Source organism: Archocentrus centrarchus, chromosome 4 (assembly GCF_007364275.1).
Source record: "Archocentrus centrarchus isolate MPI-CPG fArcCen1 chromosome 4, fArcCen1, whole genome shotgun sequence".
NCBI lineage: Eukaryota > Metazoa > Chordata > Actinopteri > Cichliformes > Cichlidae > Archocentrus > Archocentrus centrarchus.
The window spans coordinates 25,792,238-25,812,312 of NC_044349.1; the positions used below are offsets into that span (position 1 = coordinate 25,792,238).

Sequence of the window (20,075 nt, forward strand, 5' to 3'; positions counted from 1 at the left end):
TTTTCATTTCCAGTGTTCAAAGCAATGTCTACTTTCAAGTTGTTAGCAGCTCAAAGTGATTTCCTCATTTTAGTGTGGGCTGAATATTTGAGGAACAAGGAGTAATAGCTATACAAAAATAAAGAAATCAATAAATAAAAAAGCAAAGATAAGGCAAAAAGGCAGACAAATGCAATTTACATTTTTTTATTTCTTGTTCTTCTATATGGTGCTGTACATCCAGAGGTTGGTAAATACTGGCCTAAAGACACACGGTCTTTGTCAGAAATACATCTTTATTTACCAGCAGCACACCATGATTTAATTGCAATTTGCAGTCATATAAGATTCTTCATAATGATTCTTCATAAATGTTCCCACTTTCTCCATATCCTCAGTAAATGATGAGATCCTAGTGAGACCTAACTGTGACATCTAATGCTCATTTATAACTGCTACTGTAATTTTGTCCACCACGGTCCATATGGGATAGAGTTCAATCTCAGCAAACACTGGAATTAACTGTATCTGTGGTATGATTTTATAAACTTGTTACTCTTATTGTGTTCATCCTCTTTGCCAGATCAGCCATAGCATATACAATATTTCAGTCAGAATGGCATAAATCCCTTGAGCGCTGTAGTCCATGCAGATCTGCTGTTATTGGCTATATGTTCATCAGTTAACCTGCATATTACTGATAGAAAGTAAATGGAGTGTAAAAAGGCAGAAAACTGACAAACAAAATGATCAAAGCAAAGAAAAAACACTAATAGAAAATAGACGCGCCGTCAGCCTAAAAAATATATTTAGAATTAATAACTGAATCACTGCCTGAGCTGCATTATTAACTATTTTTGGTGTTGTTACACAATACACTAAAAATAATATGGTGAAAATTTACTAGCACTGATCATCTGTATAAATGTGGATAACAATTCTATTTTCTCTCGTACATAGACAAACATATCAACACAGATATAGCCATAGAGATGCGGTGACATAAGCACACATGCACAGTCTGAGATCCCAAGAGAGAGCTCAAACTGTACATCTGATGCAATACTTAGTAACATCCCTGCAGGCTGCCACAGCCTTTACCTCCAGGATTCATTTGTGTGGGGCCCAATGGTGCTGACAGAGTATACTGCAAACCCCCATCTGTAAATAAAGCAAGCTAATCACCTGCAGTATAGAGGAAATTATATCTTTCCAATGTGCGATGTTTATGCAAGTGTCTTCTTCAACGCACTGTGAGAGCTTCACCAGTGCGGGCACTGAAAGCGGAATCTCAACTGTGTTCACGTTCACACAGTCAGAATTACCGATAAATGTATAAGACAGGAGAAGTTAAGTGAAGCTGCAGAGAGATAAAGATGCCTTTGGCCTTTGAGAACTTTCTGTATCAAGTCCATTTTTTTTTTTTCATTTTCCTGAAACTTCTCACTTCTGCTTTCGACAAGATCAGCCGCGACCCTTTTAGAGCGTGTGGTGAGGCTGTCGAATTCAGAAATAGCCTCCATGGTCAGTCTACATGTGTGAGAGCAATTGTTCACATTGAGTACCTTTATAGCTACAGTCTTATCTGCATCTCAACAGAATAAGGGTTACACCTTTACCTCCCCACCGCTCCCCACCAACCCCCCAACGTCTAACAGAACAATAAGGCCTCTGTAACTCGAGTCACAGACTTAAAGTATGTCAGGGTGCTTTTGGTTTAGCAGTATGTGAATGAAGTGTGTGAATATTCAGTATTAATTCAGATTCTGGAGAAGTAACTTATTTTTATAAAAGGCAGGAAAGTGGACATGAAAGTAGGGATGAGAGTTTAGGTACATCCCTTTTAAGTTCTTTATGTTCTAAGGCTACTTGTGAAAAGTTAATTAGATTCAGCATCTGAAGAGCTGAACTAGGAGTGAAAGAAATATTCTGCCTTGAACAGGGGCTATTTTAGGTGGTTAGCCTTCTTCATATTCCCCAGAACTTGCCATGGTCCCATTTAGCATGCATAGGAATAACTAAAGGTGTTTTTGGACAAGTGGTTTTTCCTTAAATGCTTTTTAAAAATGTTTTATTTGTATTTGTTTAATTAATTTTAATGTAGTGCATATCAGTTCTTTCTCTGTGTATCTATGCCGATCAGCCGTCTGTTTATAAGAGATACAGTAATCCTTTAATCACTTTATGAGATCCGAGGCTTCAGCAGAAGTAGGTTAATCTAAAAAGAGATAGCCCTCTAATTATCATATCTATACTGCCTATATTTTTAAAATCGCGATTATAAACTTAGACTATTTAAAAAAACAAACAAAAAAAAAGTATGAATTTTTGTGCACTCAAAGTTTAAAAACACTTTTAAATACTAATGATGAGATATCACAAAAGATTTTAAATGTCTGTGCTCTGTCCGGGTGTTTTGTCTTTATTTGCTGAGCTCTGTCTTCCTTGGGCAGGCCGAGGCATTGTTTCCGACGATCCAAGAGGAAAAGTCCATTGTGGCTGCGAACTTTTTAATCTGCGGATTTAAAGCCCATCACATGCTCGGACGGGGTTGCGGAGCGCTCTACCAAACACAACAGGCAAACTACTGCTGAAGGAAACGTTTCATCTTAAAAGTACAGAAAAATGCGTTTTAATCCTTATACCGCAATGCCAGCGCATTTTCCTGGACTTTAGGATCGCTGGCGGTTGTGTTTAGGAGCAAAGACCGAGAGTGAAACTTCTTTTTTTTTTTTTTTTTTCCCCCTATTAGGGGAGAGACCTGACCGCCGGCGTTTCAGGATAAACATGACGCAAAAGTACAGCCAGCGGTCTTTAATTGTTCTGTCTTTGATGGGGATTTTATCGGCCGTCATGTCGGTTTTATCGGTGATTTTGATTTTACAGCTGCAGTCACAGCAGACGGCGGTGAAGGAATCTCCCCCCTCCACCTCCTCGGTCATACCCGCTCATGTCTGGGCCGTCCTGCTGCCAGTGGCCACAGTGCTCTCCGCTCTGTCCCTCACCCTCAACTTGAGCTCTGTGGTGGTGTGCCTCCTCCACAGCTATTTTTCAACCGAGGTCTGCAGAGGAGAACAGGATACAGAAAGGTATTTGTCCTGCGCGTTAAAGCATTTCTTTTAAAACACCTGTTAGACAACACCTGCAGTTGTGGTAGCTCTCAAAGCCACTGTGCTCATTTCCATTTTTTTTTTTTCTCTTCCTGATCTTGATCCAGTTTCTTCAAACAGGCAGTTCCGGTCAATTGTGACATACCTTTAACAGTTAAAACCCACCATTTACGCAGGAAGGCAACCTTTGAAGTAGCACTATTTTTTCTTCCAACTATGCCTACTCTTTTTAAAGTAGTTAACTACTCTCTAAACATACTAAATAAGTGGCAATATGAGTAAAAACATCTACACAGAGCAATTAAGTCCAATATTATATAATGTACCATGAATAAAGTTTGTTCCCCATCTGTTTTTGGAAGGTGTAAAAGCGATCTCAGCTCAACTTTTGAGGCAGTAGTTTATTTCAGATTTTATTTTCATTCTCCTGTACACATGTAACTAACATGACTACATATATTTTTAATAATATTAAATATTTTAATTATTTAAACACTGCAGTTATTATAAACATGGAATTCAGAATTCAATTAGCTAATTCAAAAAGTTTAACATTTCATGTGTGGTAACTTATTATGAGGTTGCTGCTTTGCACGACATCCTATATGGGTTTCTATTATGAGAACAGTGCACAACACTGCTGAGGTGTTTAGTTCACACTTCTCCTAGTGCCCACATGTTTTTCAATTGTTAACTCTGCAAACCACAGTCCTATCTTGAATAGTAAATTTACCAATTAGGTTTCCTGCAAAGAAAACGTGGTTTTAAAAGGATAAAACGGGCAATGCTTATGTGTCAGAGTGCAGAGGCCCACGCTGCAGTGCTGTTGGTCCACCCCCCACCTCTCAACCCTTTATGAATCCCAACTAAACAATGGATTTCCTCTCATTATGCACCCAGCACACAGCCTCTAGCTGGCCCTTTCCCACATCAGTTTACAAACCTAACAGCATACCGCAGTACCTCCCTACTGATAATTGAGACATTCCTAGAAATTTTGAATGTCTGTCAAAAATTACCAAGCATTTATACAAATCAGCCATAAAATATTCACAATTTCACAACACAAATTCATTTTTGATCAAATAAATTCATAGTTTATTGTATAGGAAAGGAAATGAGCACATAAATAAACAAAAATTGTCATTTTAAGCTATCCACCAATGCAAAAGAGATAAAGCAGCAATGTTGAAAAACAAACATGTCAGAGTCAAAACACTGAACATATCAGATGTCTTTCAACAGAGCAGACTGGTTCCTCTTGGACAGCAGAGCTGTGCGACATGTGGCTATTGGACTCTTCTGTCTGGGAGTTTCCGTCTATTTAATAGGTAAGACTGAGCAAAAAAAGTGATTCTTACTTTTAAAAGTGTCCGCATTTTTGTGTAAGCACGTTTGGCCCCCATCAGGCAAACTTTTTATACAGAAGAAGCACAACAAACTCACAAAAAAACCCCCCTGAAAACTAGTCTCCAAAACATTGGCTGTGCAATGGATTTTCAACAGCGGTGGCAAAACAGCCGTGCTGCTGTCTCCCTGATCCGTCCAGAGAGAACAATGCATTCTTTGAGCAGGCATGACTTAAGTGTTTTTAATGCTGGACCTGGCAGTGCTGGCGTGCTCTGTTCCACTGAGTGGCTTGTACTGGGGGGGGGGTCATTGTAGGCAGCCACTCCATTGTGATGAGGAGGTGTTGCCCTTCTGAACCCACTTGCAGCCACAGTCAATAGGTAGCAGTGCAAGACTGTAAAGGCAACGCCACCAACTTAGGAAGTCACATCACATCCCAGAGCTGTGCTTTTCTCCCCCCTCCTTCAGCATGCCTGAGTCCGCGGTCCTTTTCCTGCAGACAAACATAGGAAACTTTGATATAAACAGAAACTCTTACAGTGTTTTGCTTACAATTTTTTGGCCCAGTACAGGTGCAACTTATTGGCTGATTGCAGAGAAAAGTATTTAGCATTTCTGCACATATACACTTTAATTTTTTTTCTGCTACCCTCTTTTTTGGCAGCTATGTCCATCTTCATGCTCCTAATATTTGAGATGGAGACCGGAATCGCCAGTGCTTGTGTACTCTCCTCTGGGATCCTGATCCTGCTGGTGGCTGTAATACACGCTTTGGTTAAAGCTTCCCGTACTGGGAAGCGCTATCACAGCGACCACCTCGACACCTTGTATCATAACGACCACGGAAGCAGCAGCACGCCTGTTTCTCGGCCCTGCGAGCTAAAAATTGGGGTGGACAAACCGCGGATTCACCGCAGCCAGTCTCACCTCCAGCATCAGATCGCCTTCACTCAATGTGGCGATCCGAGACAGCGAGAACAGTATCAGCAACAGCAGTACTCCCCTATGGGAGGTTCGCAAGGCCACTCCAGTGATAAAGATGGTTACAGCAGTGGCGGCAGCTATCCTCGAATGCACAGGACACTGTCTACTGAATCTGGTTTACTACAGGCCCCGGTTAAACCCTGGAATGGAGTCAACAATGAGATGAGGAGCATCCTTGCGCGAAAGTCAGGGATTTGTGCAAAAGACTCTACTCTTGTGTAACGTAAAATGAAATGAGCTTTTGTGTCAGTGTTTAGAAAAGACTGATGATCTACAAGTACTGCATGTGGATGACAAGTGAAATCTCAGTGCAGATGTGCATCTGGCAGTTTTATACACATTCAACATGTTTATCCAGACTGACTGCAGACAGCATGACTAAAAACAACAAACAAAAAAATTTAAGTTTTTATGTTTAGCAACTTATTTCTCTAAGACAGGTTATGAAGTATTATTAACCTGGTGGAAACTGTATGTATTTTGTAGTGCTTCCTATTAAGGAATTTGATCTACATTTCATTATACACACCAATGCAACCCATGTATCAATCTGATGGATTTATAGCCTGTATTATAATCATGTTAATACTTTATTCTGCTGTATATAGTGGCTTTTTGCCAAAGGAGTGCACAATGTGCATGTGCTGTGTAAAATGATTTCATACAAATGTTAAATAAATGTATTCTAGAAATATAATTGAGAATATTTGAACATACAATATTAAAATGTTCACAAAAACTCTTATCTTAAAAGGTAATTTGGCTGATTTCAAATCATTTTAATGTCACGTCTGGTGGAGCTACTAACCTTGGACACCTCTGTCTGTCATGAGGAAGTGGATGGGGCAAGTGGAGCAGTGACAAGGGGGCTGGGAGAGGGAGTCACATCATTTAAGCTGCATGCACGTGTCAGTGATGGGAAGAAAAAGGTGGGAAATAAAAAGAAGAAGAAAAAAAAAACAACAGAGAAATCAAACAGAAAATATGAAGCTTCCAATAACTACAAAGTATTCAGAACAGCTTTAAAATATTATTTTGCGGTTGGTATAAACTAAAAGGAAAACCAATATAGTAAATGTTATGAGTTACAATAAATAAAGGATAAAATAAAATATAGAGAAAGCATAAATGAAGAAAGGTATGATGTAGTGCAAAGAATTAATGTAAATGGTAAAATGGTAAATGGACTGGTACTTACACTGATCAAGCATAACATTATGACCACCTGCCTAATATTGTGTTGGTCCCCCTTTTCCTGACAAAACAGTCCTGACCTGTCCAGACACGGACTCCGCTAGACCCCAGAAGGTGTGCTGTGGTATCTGCACCAAGATAACAGCAAAAGATTCTTCAAGTCCTGTAAATTGTGAGGTATGGTCTCCATGGATCAGACTTGTTTGTCTAGCACATCTCACAGATGCTTGATTGGATTAATATCTGGGGAATCTGGAGGCCAAGTCAACACCTCAAACTCGTTGTTGTGTTCCGCAAACCATTCCTTAGCCATTTCTGCTTTGTGGCAGGACACATTATCCTGCTGAAAGAGGCCACAGCCATCAGGGAATACCGTTTCCATGAAAGGGTGTACGTGGTCTGGAACAATACTTAAGTAAGTGGTATGTGTTTAAGTAGCTTCCAAATGGATGGCAGGATCCAAGGTTTCCCAGCAGAACACTGCCCAAAGCATCACACTGCCTCCACCGGCTTGCCTTCTTGTGCATCCTGGTGCCAGATGTTCCCCAGTTAAGTGATGCACACGCACCCGGCCATCCACGTGATGTAAAAGAAAATGTGATTCATCAAACAGGCCACCTTCTTCTATTGCTCCATGGTCCAGTTCTGATGCTCATGCGCCCATTGTTGGCGCAGGTGACAAGGGTCAGCAAGGGCACCCTGACTGGTCTGCGGCTATGCAGTCCCATACACAAACTGCGATGCACTGTGTATTCTGTTACCTTTTTATCAGAACTAGCATTAAGTTTTTCAGCAATATGAACTACAGTAGTTCGTCTGTTGGAATGGACAACATGGACCAGGCTTTGCTCCCCACGTGCATCAATGAACCATGGCCTCCCACGACCCTGTAGCTGGTTCACCACTGTTCCTTCCTTGAACCACTTTTGATAGCTACTGACCACTGCAGACTGGGAACACCCCACAAGAGCTACATTACTGGAGATGCACTGACCCAGTTGTCTAGCATCACAATTTGGCCCGTGTCAAACTCGCTCAAATCCTTACGCTTCCCCATTTTTCCTGCTTCTACCACATCAACTTTGAGGACAAAATGTTCACTTGCTCCCTAATATATCCCACCCACTAACAGGTGCCATGATGAAGAGACAATCTGAGTTATTCACTTCACCAGTCAGAGGTCATAATGTTATGCTTGACTGGTATGTAGTGCACCTTTCAAGTTTGAGCTCTCAAAGCACTTTCTATTACAATTGTCATTCACCCAGTCACACAGACATTCATACAGTGCTTTTATCTATACCTAAGCACTTTCTTTCTTTATTAAACACACACTCACACTCTGATGGATGCTACTCAGGGTTCAGTATTTTGCCTAAGGATACTTTGACACATGGACTGTAGGAGCTGGGGATCAACCCACCGACCTTCCAATTGGTAGATGACTAGTGTAGTTATGATTTCTCTGATATTAAATATTTGCATTAAGAACTGATAACAATAATTGTATCAACGACTCTCTCATTTGGAAAAACAAATGTCTAAGAAAACCATTCCTCCAAAGAAGTTTAAGATGTGGATACTGACACAAGCACCTTGATACTTGAGCGATAAAAGTGATAAAAACATATTATACAGCTCTGCATTTTAGCAAACGTGTATATGATCACGGCTGTCATACCAAATCAAGATTTCAAATCTTTATAGACACTGCATTGCATGTAAGTAAACGATTTAAATGCCATTGCATGGCTTAAAGTTTGAATCAGGGTAGGTACATGTAGCATGTCTAGAGAGGGAAAAAAACACTAAATAATGACGTGGATATCTACTCTTAATGAGATGATTAAAAAACACTTTACAGCATCCAGTGAGATCTAAACAAGGTCATATTTTCCACCGCCATGTCTCAGTGAACACATTCACTGCCGCCTCCTACCTGCGTCCTTGAGAGTTATTAATCTGTTCCTTCGTGCTGATGGCTTGACGGAGAAGACTGTCAATGTTTTTGAAATATAAGCTGCTGTTGTTCATGCTCTTCACGGCACTGCAAAAACCGGCAGATCAATGCAAGCGTTAACAGTCAGGGCAGGTGTACGGCGAGTTACCTATATGAAGGTTTTTAAATGTGCATCATCTCACCTGCATGCATACTCTACGGTGTAGATGGCTCCTTGACTTTGTTCCTCCCAGCTCTGCATATCAGTCTGTGTGAGAAATGAAACCCATTAAAAATTCAGGACAGAGTAATGACATTATGGTAGTTGTGAGGCTTGTGTTTCATTACAGGAAACTCCCAGAAAGTTGATTCTGTCAGCTTTCTGGAATTTCCATACCTGGATTATTGAGTATGCATCAAAACATTACAGGAAACTGTTTATAACGTCATCACGGCTTTCCAAGAAAAAGGCCAGAGCAAAGGATATGTTTTGCCAAATACACAAAAAAAGCAACTTATTGCACAACAAATCTAACTTTTTACTGACATCAATATTGCCCTATTTTAACTACAGTAATGTCAGTTAAATGATTTTTCATGACTAAAATAAGGCCTGGGTGCAGTGCTTGCATATTAACTGCATCGAAATGAGCAGAAAAAAAGATGTTCTTTTGTCAATTCTGGCCACACACAACACAGCAGATCATTTGAGTCCACTGCACCCTATCTCTAACATGTTCCTCTGTCACACCAGCCCTCTACATGTCCTCCTCCACTACCTCCATGAACCTCCTCTGAGGTCTTCCCTCTTTTTCTCCTGCTTGGCAGATCCATATTCAGCATTCTTTGTCCAATATAGTCACTATCCCTCCTCTACACATGTCCAAACCACGCCAACCTTGCCTTTCTAACTTTGCCTCCAAACTGCTCAATCTGAGCCGCCCCTCTGATGTACTCATTTCTAATTTCATCCATCCTGGACACTCCAAAAGAAAATAGGTTCGCCGTTTTGGCAGGCACAGTGGAGACAGCCACATGTTTAAAAAATAAACAGTTTCCTGTCCGAGGTCATTTTGCATTTATTGACTTAGACGTGTTGTACGCACGGTTTACGATGTCACAGGGAGGATGAACAGTACCTTGTGCTGGACCAGTTCTGGCAGAGACCTCCTGACGTGCTCCTGCAGCCTGTAGAGAGCCACTGACGGCTCGTTAGCCAGGACGTACATGCTCTCCGTGAATTTGTCAGTCACTGCAGAATTAAATACGTAAGGAAAAGTGCATAGAATACATGACTTGTGTTAGAAAAATAAAACAGATGACAATAACCAACATCATGGCACTGCGACTCTATACTGGAAAAGCATTAGCTTAGCGGCTAGGTGAACCTAACACACACGAGGGAGCAGCAGTGGTTCAAAGCAATAATGAGGTAAGCTGTAGGCGGATTTCTATTTCTTTCTTTCTTTCTTTCTTTTTTTTTTACCTCTTCTGACTTTCAGTTGCATCTCCTGGTCCTCCATAATGCACTCTGGTTTTTGCTGTCAGAAATACAGGCTGTATGCGAGTGGTGTCACCTGATTCCCACCTCTTCCGTATTATTGTTGTCGTGTGTCACACGACAATATTCCGGACAGAAATATGGACTATGAAAAAAATAAAGAAAAAAATTCTTCCTTCAAATAGTGCCAAATGCGGTGATACGTTAGACAGGCTGAATCAAACGTATGTTCACCGCCTTTGTTAAAAATAACGGGATTATTAAGTAGCCAGTCAGCTGAGCGACGACTGATGTACTCTCGGAACACATCGAAGACTCGCAGGATCCATTGTGTGATATGAACTTATTTACTTTCAGTTTTCCCAAAAGGAAGTTAGCGCAAATTTAGACTGGGAGGCTTAATGTGGTGAGTGGCTTTACGAGCTAACGAATTTTGGCAACTTTCTTTGCATGGCTGAACCAGATTATTTTGTTTTTATTGCAGTGATCATGGAGGGCAGAGGTGATGGTGAGGTTGCAGATGGGCAGCGTGTTCAGCCATCTAACGCTAATGCATGTCCCTCCCAATCGGGAGATGAAAGAGGCAATGGTATTTTATCCTGTTCTGTGTAACAGCTGAATTCACCTGATTTGTACACTCTTACTATAATCACTTACACAGTGGACGTCTTGCTTCCACTCACATGGCTGTGGTTCATCTGATTATGTCTCTAGAGACCATGGAGGTGGATGATGATTTGTTCAAACACTCCACCACTCTCACCAACAAGCAGCGTGGAAATGAGGTTACAGTGCGACCAGCAACATTAGACTGTAAGTTCTGGTAAATTTACTCAGGTGTTAGAGAAACATTTTTATTTTCTCAATCATGTGAATTTATTTAGATTTTTTTTTTTTTTACTCCCATTAGCTCTGTCCATACACCAGCTGGCAGCTCAAGGTGAGGTTTCACAAGTAGCTGCACACCTGAGCAAAGGTAAGACATCAGCACAGTACAGTTGTTTTTTTTTTTTTTTTTTTTTTTTAATACACATATAAAACTGAACAAGTATCCTACTTACAGGCTTCAACATTTTTTGTATTGCAGACAGTTCATTGCTCAGCAGACAAGATGAGCGAGGCTTTACACCTCTCATGTGGGCGGCAGCATTTGGAGAGAAAGCAATGGTGGACTTTCTCTTGGAAAAGGTTAGAAATGTACACTTAGTGACTTAAGAACACAAATCAAAAGTTACTGAGGGGCAGTAGGGCAGCATGGTGGTTAGTACTGTCATCTCACAACAAGAGGTTCTCCTGGGGCCTTTCTGTGTGGAGTTTGCATAGTCTCCCTGTGCCTGCAGTTCTCTCTGGATACCCCAGCTTCGTTCAACAGTCCAAAGATGTACATGTTAGGTTAATTATTGTCTCTAAATTGGTCGCAGGTATGAACGTGAGCATGAAAGGTTGTCTGTCTCTCTGTGTCAGCCGTGCGACAGACTGGTGGCCTGTTTAGGGATGGGTTTCATCCCCACAGCAGTGGTGCAGTGGATATGTGGAAGAGAATGGATGGATGTTTGGGGCCGGCGTAGTTTGTCAGACACACATTTAAATATTACCCTTTTTTTTTCTTTACATTTATTCAAGGGAGAAAATCAACTTATTTCAAAGTACCCATAAGAAGCCAAATAATCGTAGTGATCATATAAAATGTGTCAACAAAAAATATGGTGATCTATTCACCCTCCTTCTCTGCTGCTTGCAGGTCAACAGGCGCCTAATATTAGCTATCAGTAAAAAGTCAGATTTCCTATCTGTCTATCTTATAATGTATATATGTATTGCCTCTCTGAAGCTGAGATGGTTTGGATGTGCAAAGGAGGGATAGTGGATACACTGGACAAAGGGTGTTGAATATGGAGCTGCCTGGCAGGAGGAAAAGAGGATGACCTCAGAGGAGGTTCATAAATGTAGTGGAGGACGACATGCAGAGGGTTGGTGTGACCGAGAAGGATGCTAGGGATAGGATGAGATAGAAGCAGATGATCTGCTGTGGCAACCCTTAAAGGGAGCAGCTGTGAAGTAGTGTATTGTCTTTTATTGTTTATGCGATTTCTTTTTTTTAGGGTGCAGACCCCAAAACGATTGCAAGGGAGCGAGAAAGCGCCCTGACACTGGCCAGTTCTGGAGGATACGTGGACATTGTTGAGTCCCTCCTCAGACATGGAGTGGACATTAATACTTATGACTGGGTACAGTTATGCATTTATGACTTTCCATTGTAAAATCATATAATTTTTGAGGAACCAAAAAATTGAAATACAAACACTATAGCTACAGTTTTAACATATACTGTACATTGTATTTTATACTCAGAATGGTGGAACTCCTCTTCTTTATGCCGTACGAGGGAACCATATCAAATGTGTAGAGGCATTGCTAGGTACACTGCATGTCTATAAGTCATTATACATTCTAGATTTTCTTTTATTGCTTCATTAATTTTTTTTATTGCACTCTTTCAGCCAGAGGAGCAGATATGACCATAGAGTCTGACTCTGGGTACAGTCCAATGGCATTAGCTGTTGCCCTTGGACATAAGAAAAGTATGTAAATGACTTACTTTTTTTTATGTGTGTGAAAAACTAATGTAAAAACATCTTTTTCCTAAAGTAACTTTTTCATTTCTCCTCCTATAGTTCAGAAAGTGTTGGAGGACCACATCCTGAAACTCTACAAGCCACCAACATGACACTGAAAATAAACCAATGGAGTTAAGATTGATAGTTAACTGATCTCAAACCCGAGTGAGTTTTCGTCATGAAGAAATGACGCAGATGTCTGTCTCAGCTCAGCCATTTAAAAGATCGCTGCATACGTAGAAACATTTACCAGATAAGCTGCAATTTTTAACTTGTTTATTCCATTTATATGCACTGCAGTGTGCAAAATTTTGTACAAACAAGGACTAAAATGTGACAGTCGTGCAGCTGAATTACTTTGTTTGACCAAAAAAAAAAAAATTTCTAATAAATTATTTTCATATTGAAATGGCGCTTTAATTTGAAGGCACAGTGCAGGTATAGAAAGCAGATTACAAGTGCACAATCAAAATTTGCGAAGGATCATTGCCTGACAAGTCCTTGAATGCATTCATACCAAAAAAGGCCACATTTGCAAAAAGTTCATGAGGTGGCAACACAGATGACATGTTTCCCAAGTGCCACCACACCATCCTACATCCTGTACTTTCACTCAGGGGTCACTTCCTCTCTCATGAGAGGATTGAAGAAATGGTCAGGAGGCTTTTTCCCCCAGGACATCCAAGGAATAAACAATAATTCTCCCAAAAAAGTCAGCACTATTCTCAAACATTATTTTTACTTTGTCCACTACAGGGGCCTCCTGTATGGGAAAGCTGTGGGTGTGGAGTTAAGAACAAGATAAGCTTGGTAATGACGAAAAGCATGTACAGGAAAATATTGTCTGATGCTTTTTATGAAGCAAGAAACGCACTCTGTTGCTATAGTGACAGGTATAGCTTGAGCTATTACTGGTGTGCACTCTGATGGATTCAATTCATTTCAACTTAGCACAAAAAGGAAATTTGTGTTTGGTTGACACAGCCACTAATGATGCTCTGCCATAAAAAATACTTCAGCTGGACTTAACTACTGTATCAGGTAGTGAGTGGTGTTCCTTTGTGACTTTTTAAACAGTTAAAGGAACACCAGTCACTACCTGATACAGTAGTTAAGTCCAGCTGAAGTATTTTTTATGACATATGACATCAACAGTGACTTTAAACAATAATTGGTGCACACATTAAATAGTTAAATGTAACACTGATAGTCACCCCAGCAGTAACTGGTAATGATGTGCTGTACAGAATTTCCCAATTTACTGTTAAATTAAGGAAAGGATTGGTCTAATTTATGCAGCAAAGCCCCAGAAACTCAATCAGATCTCCTCATGAAAATTCTGTACAGGGAGAAGAAAGGATATCTGATGGGTGTTGTTATCCTCTGGGTAAAAATGGCTGAGCACTGTGAAGTCCTTATCTTTGAGGCAACCTGTATAAAGCACAAGTGGAAAAGTAATTTAGATTATCTCATTATTCCTACATTTGGAAACGCTAAAATGAGAAGGAAGTGAAACATTTTAATCAGGAAATCATTTTGTGACATTATCTGCAGGCTTTACCTTCCAGTCTGCATGTTTTTGCTGAGAATCCTCCCTGGAATTGGACTTTTAATTCTGACACTCTGACAGTGTTGGGAAACTCCAGGGACACCCACTGACATTCACCCTGTCAGAGATATAATACTGATAATGACACTGAGATGTGTATAGCATAACACCCATTTGCCTGTGGAAAAACAGCACGCAGATAATAACTACATGTAAGCAGATTAGTTGATTTTTAAAACATTAATTTATCAAGAGTTGTGTCCAATTTATTTAAAAATTCATATCTTTAATAGAGGGGGGGAATCCAGAAAAAACTTGACACAGGACCTAAAAGATGCATCTTGCCCTTAAGTTGATGCATCTGGTTTTCATCAAAACCACCTCAGAAATTGTTGGAGAAAACATTTTGCCCTCTTGGTTAAATTGACCTGATTATTCTGTTTTGTAACTTAAAGACACTGAAGCTCACGTCTGCTGATTTCTTTGTAATAGCAAGAGCATACTATGACAGTTAACATAATACACCAAAATAATAATAAAATCACACAAATACATTCAGATCAAACACAAACAGCAAAACGGAATAAAATTAAACTAAAGGACGAGATAAAACAAAAAGCAGAATCACAAATTCAATAAACATGAGTTTTAAGAAAGTCAGTGATTCTGCGAGTCTGATTTCCTCAGGCAGGTCATTCTAAAGCTGAGAGGCTCTGATGGAAAAAATCATTGTCACCTTTTTTTTATTCAAGTCTCGACTTTGGAACAGCCAAGAGAGCCCCGCCTGAGGATCTAAGGCTGCAAACAGGCTCATTTGGGTTCAGTAGTTCTGCTATGTAGCTTGGGGCTAGACCCAGAGGAGCTTTGAAAGTGACCAGTAAAATCTTTCTAAAACATACAGGAAGTCAATGGTGTGAGACTGTCTGCTAAAACCAGTAAGAAGCCAATCTGCTGAATTCTGAACACGTTGAAGGCAAGAAAGTACATTTTCATTGCCAGAGAGGAGAGAGTTGTAGTAGTCCAACCTCAAGAAAATAAATGTATGACTTTCTCCAAGCATGGATTTTATTTTAGAGCTGGTTCTACAACACCAATTTCAAAAAAAAAAAGCTGGGATGCTGTGAAAAATTAAATTAAAAACAGAAAGCAGTGATTTGCAAATCACAAACCCATATTTTATTCAAAATAAAAACAAAGGAAACATATCAAATGTTTAAACAGAACATACCAATTTAAGAAAAAAAAATGATAGCATGTGTCAAAAAAAACTGAGACAACCACAGAATAGTTTAACAGTTTTCCTCAGTCCATTTTAAATTTAGACTTTGTCCAGAGAAGACAGCAGCGTTTCTGAATCATGTTCACATGCGGGTTCTTCTTTGCACGATGGAGCTTTAACCTGCATTTGTGGGGGGTGGCACAGCAAACTGTGTTCACAGTGATTCCTGGAAGTGTGCCTGAGCCCATGCAGTGATTTACATGCCTGAGGGCCTGAAGATCATGGGCATCAAATAGTGATTTTCAGCCTTGTCTCTTGTGCACAGAGATTTCTCCAGATTCTCTGGCTCTTTGGATTATATTATGTATTGTAGATAACGAGATAATCAAAAGTCTTCACAAGTTTTCACAGTCTTAAAAGTTATTCTGTTATTCTGAAACTGTCCCACAATTTGTAGATGCATTTCTTTTTTGCAAATTTGTGCCATCCTTCAGTTTAAACATTTGATGTTTTTTTTTTTTTTAATATTCTACTGTAATTCAAATATGAGCTTATGAGATTTGCTTTTATTTACATTTCACAGAGCCTCACAACTTTTTTTTGGAATTGGGGCTGTAATTTGGAGAAACAAAGTCTGGACGATTTATTTAATGAAAGACTCAAAACTAAGGGCAGAGTAAACTGAACATCTTGGTTTCTGGAGACGGGCTTAACAGTAGGTTGTAAGGATCAGGTACTGGTATTTACCTGGTCTGAGTTCCAGCAAGTCTCCTCATTACAGTCAAACATGTATTTCTTTCCATACTGCTTAACATCCCTGTTTAGCACTGAACTTACTCTGAAACGAGAAAAAAACAACACAACATTCACGAGTCAATGAATATTAACAGGGTGACACAACAGCCGAGTACATTATTTATGCATTCGTGTGTAAATCTCTCTTATTTTTCTCTACCTGGTTTGTGTTTCGCTGCAAATCAATGAGGAAGCCATGCCCAAACAAAAAAGTGCCATCAAACGTTGCAGCCAAGCGGTGTTATTTTTACGACAGTGACGTCCTGAAGGTTTTCCCTCCCACCACTAGATGGAGGCCACGCTACGTCAAAAATATTCACTCTTGGCTTTTTTGTTGTTCAGCCCTGGAGGTTAACCCTCATTATTTGCATCTAAGGTCTCAGCGGCTCATAATTAATAATTAAGGGCAGAAAACATTAAACTCGAGGCACTTTTCGTGGCCTGTGAGAGGCTGTGGTGCTCTTCATCTTCGTGTTTGTCCCCTCAAGTCTCACCGCTGTCCGACCAGGCGAGACTCAAAAGGTCAGAGAAATGAGAATCGATTGGGAAGAGGTGCATTGATCAGCAAACCGAGTTCTACCTTCAGATGAATCATAAATGATAAAAATAGGCTGCTCTTAAATATAGAGCTGCTCTGGAAGGCGCTGCCCAGCCGCAAGTATGAACTTGGGGTTCACCTTTTTCTCCCAAGGACGTCAGGAAACAGGCAAAGATGTTACATGTGTGTTAAGGTGAAGGTGTGTTTTGGTGATGGGATAATCCTATAAAAGAACCAATATTGGCCTCTCAGTGCTTTTATTAGCGAGCATATCCCCATATCTCTGTTTCATAACCTGTGAACCAATAACTCAGGAGAGCAAACCTCTCTCTCCCCCTCCTTGTGTGTGTGTGTGTGTGTGTGTGTGTGTGTGTGTGTGTGTGTGTGTGTGTGTGTGTGTGTGTGTGTGTGTGTGTGTGAGCGAAGGAGGCAGCCTGTTTTTGGCACATGGTCCATTGCAGATGGAGAACTCCTGCTGAGGTTTTGTCACAGTACCCCATCCACCCCCCGTTTCACAGCAGATAATCAATAGGTCTAAAATACAAAAACTGATGAAACCCAGCCTCCGTGAAAATTGCGCAGGGGGCTGGGGAGAGTGACTGTATTATAAGGTTTGGACCCCTCCTCCTCTACCAAACCTTTCCCTCGGCACAACCATCAGCAGGCTCACTCACACTTTGACTTTGTGAGCCTTACATTGCAGCGCTGGTTTGTGCTGCAGCTCCTGCGGTCCCCTGTCGAGTATTTGAGATTGAGAATAAATTGTGATTTCAAGCTGCAGCAATATATTTCATATCCATATATGACAGTGAGATATATCTTTGGAGTTTCTCTAAAGTCATTAATCAGAAAAGGCTGCCTGAATTAATTTGGCAGGTGCTCATATATTTCCACATCAAAACTCATTTTCTGGCCCGCAGCCACTCTGGAAGGCCACCTGGCCAGCACGCTCTCGTTGGGTGAGTGATGAGATGGCATTCGGACCCATAAACTTGTGCCCACGTTGGCTGCTAATAATGCCAAGGTGGACTGCAAGTGGCCAATCATTCTCAGAAACCACAGGAGCTCTTTTTGTATCCATTAATAGGCATAGTTAGAGACTCTGAAGTTGCCAGTAATTCAGCGTGCCCAGGCAGAACTTGCATAAACTCACAACCTGTCATTTTTACACATAAGGTATTGCACAAATAAGAAAAGCATACTCATAGATTATTTGTCTAACTTCTGCACAAAACTAAGCCATTTCTCTCGCCCCATTCTTTAAGGAGCTCGTGGTTACAGTCATATTCAATGGACATATGTTAAATCCCCGCATCTAACTATCAGCATAAAACCTTAATGAATGTTTCAGAAAACGTTCATTTGTTCCCAGCTGACAGTAACTGTGTGGCTTAGAGGTGGGGTTAAAAATGCGGGGGGGGGGGGGGGGGGGGGGGGGGGGGGGCTGTTGTTGTTGTCACAGCTGTTCTGACTGCTTATTTCTAAAAATATTCAGTGATTCTTTTTTTCTCGCCTTGTGGATAATCAGCTTTTGTTCACATCTCCGTTCTAACATCTCAGCAGGGTTTTTATGTTTTTTTTTTTTTTTCTCCCCCCCCAATGAAACATTTCTGGCCCCTGAACTTATAGGATTATCTTCACCTCGTGTCACTGATATGACTTAAATCCCTGTGTTCCCTCCCTCAGCCATCCTTGCTTTTTCTTTCACCTCAGCGGTTGATGTTGCTCTCTGACTTTTTGTCGCCTCTGTTTCTGGGTTATGTCCCACAAGGCAGGATTAGTGGCTAGGAAACTAACTTTGGGCTTAACCCTGCCTGGCTTTGTGGTCTCACTGCAGTGACTCACTTTTCACTCTGTGCGTATCACCATGGTAACTTAGGCAGCTCCAGTAACCTGCAGGCTATCAGATCCAACTATGTAAAAGTCTGACTCCTCACCAATCAGCACTACTAGAGAATAGGACTGTTATTTTTCAAGGTTTTTTTTTTTTAAAAAAGCTCTTTCTGCATAGAGCTACCAAACTGTGCATTAACAAAACACCTTTTGTTTTCAGTTTTCACCTGTTTCTCTCCCATTAATGCTTCTTTGGGTGAGCACGAGTTTGTTCACATGCATAAAGTCTTTCTCTGAAAAGTACATCAGTTTTCTTTAAATGAATTGGAAATGATAAACATTTAGGCTGGACTACCTGTAGTTCGCCTCCAGCAGTCTTGTCTAGGTTTTGCAATAGAATCGGCTTTACCCTTGATAGATATATTGCTCATTTTTTATTCATTATAATAGTTTGTTCTTGTTGAGAAAAGAGCATCAGTGTTGAAAAGAAAATCAGTTTCTTTGCCATATTTGCCATGTTTGCAATTTCAGTACAATTTCTTACTCACCAGTGTCTGAAAAATAAGATTTTCTTCTGGCGTTCACCTGCAAAAAAAAGCCGTGTGTCACTTGGGTGATTTAACACTAAAGACAAACTATTAAACTTTAGGGTTCATTAAACATCCTACTCGCTGGTGCTGCATTTTGCCAGCAGGAAAGTAGACATGATTTTGAATGACTTTTTTGGAATACGTTTAAACTATGAATAAAGATGACGGATATTAGAAGTCATAAGACCCTGTCAAGTGAAAAGGCTGAATAGGTGGGTTGACTGTATTGAGGTAAATAAGCTGATGCTCTAGGAGGTGAAAGAGTCACTATGGTCTTTTCCAGACTTTATGAGCTGTGGGCACTTGTGCAGATTGTCTTAATGAGTTGGGTGATTAATGCTTGTGCTGCTATCAGCCGAGGGACACAGCATTCGGGTTGGGGCAGAACTTGCGGTGTATGGAGCACTGCCTGTTCGGTTCAGATGACTGTCTGCACTGATGGACTGTCTGGAGTTCTGTTTGGAAAGTTAAAATTTTCTGGGGAGATGGGATAGTCAGCTGATGTGAAAACTGTAGACTGTGCTACATTCCTCGCGTATATTGAAGATGATTTAAATACATCAGAAACTTCCAAAGTATCTACTCAATTTCTCCTTTCAGTTCAGTAGTTGAACACCTGTAGTTAATGATTTAAGAAGCTCAGCTGGCTAAAGCTGCAGACAGCATCCTTTGTAAACTAGGTAGAGTATGTTGGAAATTAGAATGACATGATGCTGCTTAGTGCTCGTAAATCATTTAGTTTAGGGAGACAACATTTGGCATTCTTTGGGGTCCAGCTAATTTTAATAAAGCAGGAAATGGGCAGAAACGTGAGGCGCATCTGTCGACTGCTGCAGCAATTAACAGGATCTTGAGTCACGGTGCTGTTTTCTGCCA

At 40.5% G+C, this 20,075-nt stretch overlaps 4 protein-coding genes across 5 annotated transcripts; 2 read left to right on the top strand and 2 right to left on the bottom strand.

Moving 5' to 3' along the window:
• Window positions 1-2,398: 2,398 nt before the first annotated feature.
• Window positions 2,399-6,132, top strand: tmem221 (transmembrane protein 221). Its single transcript, XM_030726840.1, has 3 exons — window positions 2,399-3,068; window positions 4,335-4,420; window positions 5,104-6,132. The coding sequence occupies exons 1-3, from the start codon at window positions 2,767-2,769 to the stop codon at window positions 5,643-5,645; spliced, it is 930 nt and encodes a 309-aa protein (XP_030582700.1). The 5' UTR covers window positions 2,399-2,766; the 3' UTR covers window positions 5,646-6,132.
• Window positions 3,660-10,182, bottom strand: borcs8 (BLOC-1 related complex subunit 8). 2 transcript variants are annotated; one of them, XM_030726843.1, is made up of 6 exons: window positions 10,043-10,181; window positions 9,696-9,808; window positions 8,760-8,824; window positions 8,557-8,664; window positions 6,232-6,319; window positions 3,660-4,932 (listed from the first exon to the last, which is right to left on the bottom strand). In XM_030726843.1, exons 1-5 carry the CDS (start codon window positions 10,077-10,079, stop codon window positions 6,250-6,252), a joined length of 393 nt encoding a protein of 130 aa, XP_030582703.1. In that variant the 5' UTR covers window positions 10,080-10,181; the 3' UTR covers window positions 3,660-4,932; window positions 6,232-6,249. The 2 variants fall into 2 exon arrangements, with proteins under 2 accessions (XP_030582703.1, XP_030582704.1); XM_030726844.1 differs by lacking the exon at window positions 6,232-6,319 and having other exon boundaries at window positions 10,043-10,182.
• A 141-nt stretch (window positions 10,183-10,323) lies between these two features.
• rfxank (regulatory factor X-associated ankyrin-containing protein) lies at window positions 10,324-13,038 on the top strand. Its single transcript, XM_030726841.1, has 9 exons — window positions 10,324-10,463; window positions 10,542-10,646; window positions 10,772-10,870; window positions 10,968-11,033; window positions 11,145-11,245; window positions 12,160-12,285; window positions 12,410-12,476; window positions 12,559-12,639; window positions 12,733-13,038. Exons 2-9 carry the CDS (start codon window positions 10,547-10,549, stop codon window positions 12,783-12,785), a joined length of 693 nt encoding a protein of 230 aa, XP_030582701.1. The 5' UTR covers window positions 10,324-10,463; window positions 10,542-10,546; the 3' UTR covers window positions 12,786-13,038.
• Window positions 12,919-16,473, bottom strand: nr2c2ap (nuclear receptor 2C2-associated protein). Its single transcript, XM_030726842.1, has 5 exons — window positions 16,399-16,473; window positions 16,191-16,281; window positions 14,237-14,342; window positions 14,039-14,106; window positions 12,919-13,453 (listed from the first exon to the last, which is right to left on the bottom strand). The coding sequence occupies exons 1-5, from the start codon at window positions 16,455-16,457 to the stop codon at window positions 13,331-13,333; spliced, it is 447 nt and encodes a 148-aa protein (XP_030582702.1). The 5' UTR covers window positions 16,458-16,473; the 3' UTR covers window positions 12,919-13,330.
• Between the last annotated feature and the right edge of the window lie 3,602 nt (window positions 16,474-20,075).

Excerpts from the sequence above, each read along its gene's own strand:
- tmem221 (XM_030726840.1), top strand. The coding sequence starts at position 2,767 with ATGACGCAAAAGTACAGCCAGCGGTCTTTAATTGTTCTGTCTTTGATG. Across the intron at positions 3,069-4,334 it reads GGAGAACAGGATACAGAAAG|AGCAGACTGGTTCCTCTTGG; the intron begins GTATTTGTCCTG and ends GTCTTTCAACAG. Across the intron at positions 4,421-5,103 it reads AGTTTCCGTCTATTTAATAG|CTATGTCCATCTTCATGCTC; the intron begins GTAAGACTGAGC and ends CTTTTTTGGCAG.
- borcs8 (XM_030726843.1), bottom strand. The coding sequence starts at position 10,079 with ATGGAGGACCAGGAGATGCAACTGAAAGTCAGAAGAG. Across the intron at positions 8,825-9,695 it reads CAGAACTGGTCCAGCACAAG|ACTGATATGCAGAGCTGGGA; the intron begins GTACTGTTCATC and ends TTTCTCACACAG. Across the intron at positions 8,665-8,759 it reads ACCGTAGAGTATGCATGCAG|TGCCGTGAAGAGCATGAACA; the intron begins GTGAGATGATGC and ends CGGTTTTTGCAG.
- rfxank (XM_030726841.1), top strand. The coding sequence starts at position 10,547 with ATGGAGGGCAGAGGTGATGGTGAGGTTGCAGATGGGCAGCGTGTTCAG. Across the intron at positions 11,246-12,159 it reads TGGACTTTCTCTTGGAAAAG|GGTGCAGACCCCAAAACGAT; the intron begins GTTAGAAATGTA and ends TCTTTTTTTTAG. Across the intron at positions 12,477-12,558 it reads ATGTGTAGAGGCATTGCTAG|CCAGAGGAGCAGATATGACC; the intron begins GTACACTGCATG and ends GCACTCTTTCAG.
- nr2c2ap (XM_030726842.1), bottom strand. The coding sequence starts at position 16,457 with ATGGCACTTTTTTGTTTGGGCATGGCTTCCTCATTGATTTGCAGCGAA. Across the intron at positions 14,343-16,190 it reads CTTGCTGGAACTCAGACCAG|GGTGAATGTCAGTGGGTGTC; the intron begins GTAAATACCAGT and ends TATCTCTGACAG. Across the intron at positions 13,454-14,038 it reads AGGATAACAACACCCATCAG|AGCTTTCCCATACAGGAGGC; the intron begins ATATCCTTTCTT and ends CTCCACACCCAC.